This window comes from Etheostoma spectabile, chromosome 12 (genome assembly GCF_008692095.1).
Source record: "Etheostoma spectabile isolate EspeVRDwgs_2016 chromosome 12, UIUC_Espe_1.0, whole genome shotgun sequence".
NCBI lineage: Eukaryota > Metazoa > Chordata > Actinopteri > Perciformes > Percidae > Etheostoma > Etheostoma spectabile.
In genome coordinates, this window is record NC_045744.1 from 23,628,023 (window position 1) to 23,634,106 (window position 6,084).

At 46.1% G+C, this 6,084-nt stretch overlaps 1 protein-coding gene across 1 annotated transcript; it reads right to left on the reverse strand.

Annotated features, from left to right (window-relative positions):
• rnf182 (ring finger protein 182) lies at positions 1 to 1,739 on the reverse strand. The gene has a single exon (XM_032531106.1). It carries the CDS (start codon positions 1,399 to 1,401, stop codon positions 538 to 540), a length of 864 nt encoding a protein of 287 aa, XP_032386997.1. The 5' UTR covers positions 1,402 to 1,739; the 3' UTR covers positions 1 to 537.
• Between the last annotated feature and the right edge of the window lie 4,345 nt (positions 1,740 to 6,084).

Below are 6,084 nucleotides of genomic sequence, written 5' to 3' on the forward strand. Positions count from 1 at the left end.
TTTCTATTGAATTGATTTATTTCGGCTGCCAGACTTAGACATTAGACATGTGATTACTACGTGTCTAGAGAAAGGTCCCTGGGACCCAAACGTCAACAAATAAAACCAAATGCAGAGGTGAAAAGTGTGTTTGGGAAGTTTGATTGTCTTGCTTTTAGAAAAAATGCTTGTAAAGGCTGTGATGCAATCTTTAACAAAGTACATCCATGTGGCAGATATAGTTATTATTACCACCTTAAATCCCTTTTATTTTTATTTATTTTTTATTTTATTATGAATTCCACCATAATTGGCATTAAAGTTGTAACTAAATCTGACACTTTGAGCTCTATCAGGTGATGAGTTTGCTACCAAGCTGAACAAAGCACAAATGAACATGTATAATAATGAAACGTTGCATTTGTACATGATGTACATGATTTGCTATTGAAGCGTCTACATGGTCAGTTAAACAGTAACGTTCCCATTAGTGAATTCTGGAGATCCATTGTCAAGCATATTCAAAGCCAACCATTGCCCATTCATCCTCTGGTCCCATTACGGGGGCATGCAGTCCCACAGCTCATGGCAGATACACTGGCAGAAGCCGTAGACCATGATCAGGACGAGGCTGGCGGGAACCAGGCTCACCAGCAGCATGCCGAGCGTTGTCCTCTGCATGATGAGCAGGTAGACGCCCATGGGCAGCGAGCTGAAGTACAGCAGCCCCAGCACCCACACCAGCGCCCGGGCCGACGTCTGGCACAGGAGGGACGCGCAGTTCCACACCGTCCACCTCTGCGTGATGGACGCCATGGAGTCCGGACTGGATGAGTGGAAGCTCCGGTTCGACGTGTGGGATCCGCGTGACGTGTCGTGGCGACGGAGGTCTGGGGTGGATGAGGGCATTGGCGGAGGCTCCATGATGGTGATGACCACAAAGTTAGGGGAGCCCCGGATGGAGGAGTAGGTGTTGGAGGAAGAAGAAGCAGATGAAGAGGAGGAAGGGGATGTGACCGAGTGGTTGCTGCCCAACAGCGAGCTCAGGCGTCCGGGGCTGAGGAGCAGCTCCGTGGTCGCCTCCTGGTGGAAGTGGAGGTTCCTCTGGTTCCTGCTTTGGAAGGCCAGCGCCGCCACCAGGTTGCAGTCATCTGGCAGGCTGCTCACCGCCGGCCCCAGCACCCGGGTAACGTAGCGGCAGAAGGGGCACACAACAACGTTGGGAGGCGACTCACCCAGGTCCAGGATCTTTGTGAGGCACTTGGCGCACAGACGGTGGCAGCACTCGAGCACCTTCGGCCTGCGACTCCCCAGGTTGTACGCACAGTAGCAAATCTTACACTCCAGCTCCTCGGTGCTCAGGATGTCCACGTGGCGGCCGCCGCCTCCACTATCCTCGGTGCTGTGCAGCTCAATCATCATCCTACAAGCTTAAGCTCTATATCTATCTTGAGGTCAACAGAAAAAGTCCAACCAAAAGCTCCGGTCCAGGCTGAGCAACAACGGCCACGGCAAGTTTCCCATAGATGGAGAGGGTGACAATGGTCCGATCCACTGAAGGTCCAGGCTTCATTGTGGCTGTCCAACAGCCTCCTGCAGTGTATGTGTGTGTGTGTGTGTGTGTGTGTGTGTGTGTGTGTGAGAGAAAGAGAGAGGTTTGGGAGTGGATGAGGGAAGTCACTCTTGAGTTCTGGGCTCTGGCGTTCCCCTGCCTCTGAGCAGTTGGGGTAACGGTTCTTCGTTTGGGCAAAAATGCCTTTGATGGGGAGAGAGAGAGAGAGAGAGAGAGAGAGAGAGAGAGAGAGAGAGGAGAGAGAAGAGAGAGAGGAGAGAGAGAGAGAAAGGAGAGAGACTGAATGAAAGACATCAGAGAAAGGGAGAGCGAGAGAGTGTGAGAGATAGAGAGGGTGAGAGATAACTGTTAACACAGCATTAGAAGAGAACAAACAGAGGCGAAGGGACAACAAAGCAAAGCCTGTACAAACCCGAGCTGGAATTTTCGAGCCTGATCTTTTGTTGCTCAGTTGAATTTCAGTCCAATTAGTGGCTGACACACACACACACACACACACACACACACACACACACACACACACACACACACACACACACACAACACACAACACACACACACACGTAAGTAGCAAACTTGTGCACAACTTGTGTGTGTGTGTGTGTGAACTTGGCTGTGTGCGAATGCAAAATATGAATAAATAGGTGTGACTGTAACCCTAAATCTTTATAGAGTGTAGAGCAATGCAATAATGGAATGTGTTACTTTAACATATAACACAGGGATGCAGTAAAAGGAGATTTAAAAGTCTCGTTAATACATATCTATTGATAAGAGAAGTTGAAAAGACAATAATAGAGAGAGCCCGACCGATATATCGGCGGGCCAACAGGTTTCTGCAGGTTTCACCAAAACAGTTTCAAGACCTTCTCAAGACCATTATGAATAAATGCAATACCTTTATCCCAACATCAACTAATCCCTAAATTAGTTTTCTCAAGCCAAGTATTGCTAAACTTGCACTTCCTCATGGCTGAAGAATAAAATCTGTTTTATGTCCGTGGTGCAATCTGAAAGAGACTCGCGCCAATAACATGAAAGCTGATTGGCTGCAATGTCAGTTGCATGTTGGTCTCTTTTTTAGTTGTAATGTAGCAAAATTATATTTGGACTAGTGAAAGAAAGAACTACAACACCAGGGAATAAAAAAAAACAGCTTTGGAGGCACAGTTACATGGACGTAGGAAAATTAAGACCTGTTTAAAATTGTATAAGACCTAAAAACCCAAGATTTCAGTGAATTCCAGACTTTAAGCCCTAAAACTTTGATGTTGAAATACTTTTTAAGACCCTGCGGAACCCCTTGTAACACACATATATATATATATATTATATATATTATATATATATATATATATATATATATATATATATATAGCAATTGTAAGTTTTGGATAAAAGCGTCAGCTAAATGACATGTAATGTTATGTCAAAAAATCAACAAACAAAAATCATATTCGCAAATTCGCAAATCTATCCATCCATCCATCCATCCATCCATCCATCCATCTATCTATCCATCTATCATCCATCCATCCATCTATCCATCTATCCATCCATCATCCATCCATCATCCATCCATCAATCTATCCATCTATCCATCCATCCATCCATCTATTCTTCTATCAATCCATCCATCATCCATCATCCACCCATCCATCCATCTATCCATCCATCCATCCATCCATCCATCCATCCATGTCCGCATCCGGGTCTCAGGGGCAGCAGCTCCTGCAGGAGACCCCAAACTTCCCTTTGCTGAGCCACATCAACCAGCTCCGACTGGGAGGTCCCGAGGCGTTCCCAGGCCAGGTTGGAGATATAATCTCTCCACCTAGTCCTGGGTCTTCCCCGAGGCCTCCTCCCAGCTGGACGTCCCTCCACCTAGTCCTGGGTCTTCCCCGAGGCCTCCTCCCAGCTGGACGTGCCTGGACCACCTCCCTAGGGACCCCCCCAGGAGGCCTCCTCACCAGATGCCCGAACCATCTCAACTGGCTCCTTTAGACGTGAAGGAGCAGCGGCTCTACTCCGAGTTCCTCTCGGAGGACTGAGCTTCTCACCCTATCCCAAAGGGAGACCAGCCCCCCTACCATTTTGTCTGCTTGTACCCTGGATCTCGTTCTCTCGGTCATGACCCAGCCGTCATGACCATAGTTGAGGGTAGGAACCAAAATTGGCCGGTATATCAAGAGCTTTGCAGCAGTGTGTTTGAAAAAATGAAACATTTTAAAGCCGCAATTGCAATACCGTTTGCATGGATAGATGCTTGTTCATGCTTTTATTTCTTCACGTTTGCACAGTTGTAATTTACTGTACACTTGTTTACACAAATCATCCATTGACAAACTGCAAGTTGTACAGAATGCAGCAGCAAGACTTTTGTCCAAGACCAGCAAGAGATCGCACATTACTCCCGTGCTTTGGATCTGCCACCGAAAAAGGACCGGAGCAGACTACAACGGGCAGTTAGGACTGCAGAAAGGATCATCTGAGCCAACCTGCCCTCCGTCCACGACTTATACACATCCAGAGTCAGGAAACGGGCAGGAACCATCACTGCAGACCCATCTCACCCCGGACACAACCTGTTCCAGCTCCTCCCCTCTGGGGGGCGCTACAGAGCCCTGTACGCCAAAACCAACAGACTCAGGAACAGTTTCTACCCACAAGCCATCTCTCTGATGAACAGCTGACTTCTTACCCACAGTGTCAAGTTCAGTTCTGGTCAACAACCCAGTAACACGGTCTCTACAGCACCTGTTCACTGGTTCCACTTATTATTCCACTTATTTAGTGTTACTCATCATTCCCATTCTCCCAATCTCACTTATTATTATTTTTTTATATATTCATCATTCTCATTCCCTATTTCAGAACTGTTCATAATGTTTATACTGTTCATATTGTAATATAATAACACAATACTATTTATCCCAGTATCCTTGTTCCACATTTAAATAATTTTATTGAACTCTTCATTGCACTCATGCCTCTGTTTAGAGTATGTATATATTGTGTATATATTGTGTATATATTAGTGTGTATATTTTGGTTTTGGTTGTTTTGTATGTGTAAGCACATTGTGAGCAACAATGCTCCAAAGAAAAATTCCTCGTATGTGTCCTCATACCTGGCAAATAAAGCTGATTCTGATTCTGATTAAAGCTCTTCCTTGGCTACCAATAGGTTTTAGAGTGCATTTTAAAAATGTAATCGCTTCCTCTAAGATCCAGGATCTATTGCATGCACACACTTCTGGTCTCTCTCTGAGGTCTTCAGCCCGAGACCTTTTAACTGTCCCCAGAACACGTTCTAAAACCAGAAGTGATTGAGCCTTTCCTGTGGTTTCTCCAAGGCTCTGGATCTCTCCCCCTTTAGCTTTGAGAGCCTTGGGTTCTGGTGCTGTAGAAATAAAAGTGTACTTACGTACCTACTAGGTCATTGCTGGAGATCATGGTTTGGCACTGAGCTCTGATCTAGATTCTGGTCCAGAACAACGCAGGCGGCAGTGTAAAATGGGTCATCATCTCTTTGTCGTTTTTTCCGTTACTCCCGAAGATGGTTTCATTCGGACTCAGGTGACCCGGTCTGCTGTCGGTCGCACACACGGTGCGCTGTTTCTCTTTGCGTTGTGCGATGAATCAGGAACAAACCGTCTCTTTTTGGCTCCAACTGGCCGTTTTTATTGTGGTAACAGAATGATATCAGGTCTCTCACAGCCAACTTTGACACAAGCTCCAGAAAAATATTACACAAAGGGAGAAATTATTTGTTGGTTAGCGCCATGAGGTAGCGACTGGAATGCTAGGCAAAAGATCCTCAAAACTGGACAAAGTAATTTCCATTTCATCATTTCATCCTTGTTCACGGACATCTGCAGTTGCTTCTGTTGAGTTATAAAAAGTTAAACTATTTATGATGGAGCCAGGTTAGGAAAATATGCCTATCTCTGTCCCTCACCTTCCCCCTCATTTCCTCTGACTGTAAAGAATTGATCAGGTCAAGTCTGGCATTTAACATATGGAATGGAGCTTCCTGCTACAACACCAGGAGGAGGCCTCCTGTCTCCTGCCCCCTGGGGTCTTAGTCTAGGCTAGGACCCCAGGGGGCAGGAGACAGGAGGTGGCCTCCCCTGGGGTCTTAGTCTAGGTTAACGATGTTGATTAAACTGTAAACTGTAAATTTCACATTTACATGATAGAACCTTTTGATCTGTGACCAAAAGCGACCATAAAGGTGCAGAGTTTAGCGGCATGTCCACTCTCATTGGACAGCGAAGATGCGTCCGGCATGTTTCCATGCCAACAACAGACCAATGAGAATGGATTTGAATGCACCAGGTGAAAAGGAACCGCCCCCAGGTGCAGGGCATAAATGTGTGGGTTTGAGGAATAATCGGGACTGGTCCCACGAGACTCCATCATGGGGGAAGCATGGATCAGTCCGCTGTCAGCTGCAGTGTTACCATGTTGTTTGTGTCTTATTGTCTTTGTCTCATCATCTTCATCATTCTGTTGCATTAAACCTTTTCT

What these genes read in the sequence shown, in the direction of transcription:
- rnf182 (XM_032531106.1), bottom strand. Translation starts at nt 1,401, where the DNA reads ATGATGATTGAGCTGCACAGCACCGAGGATAGTGGAGGCGGCGGCCGC.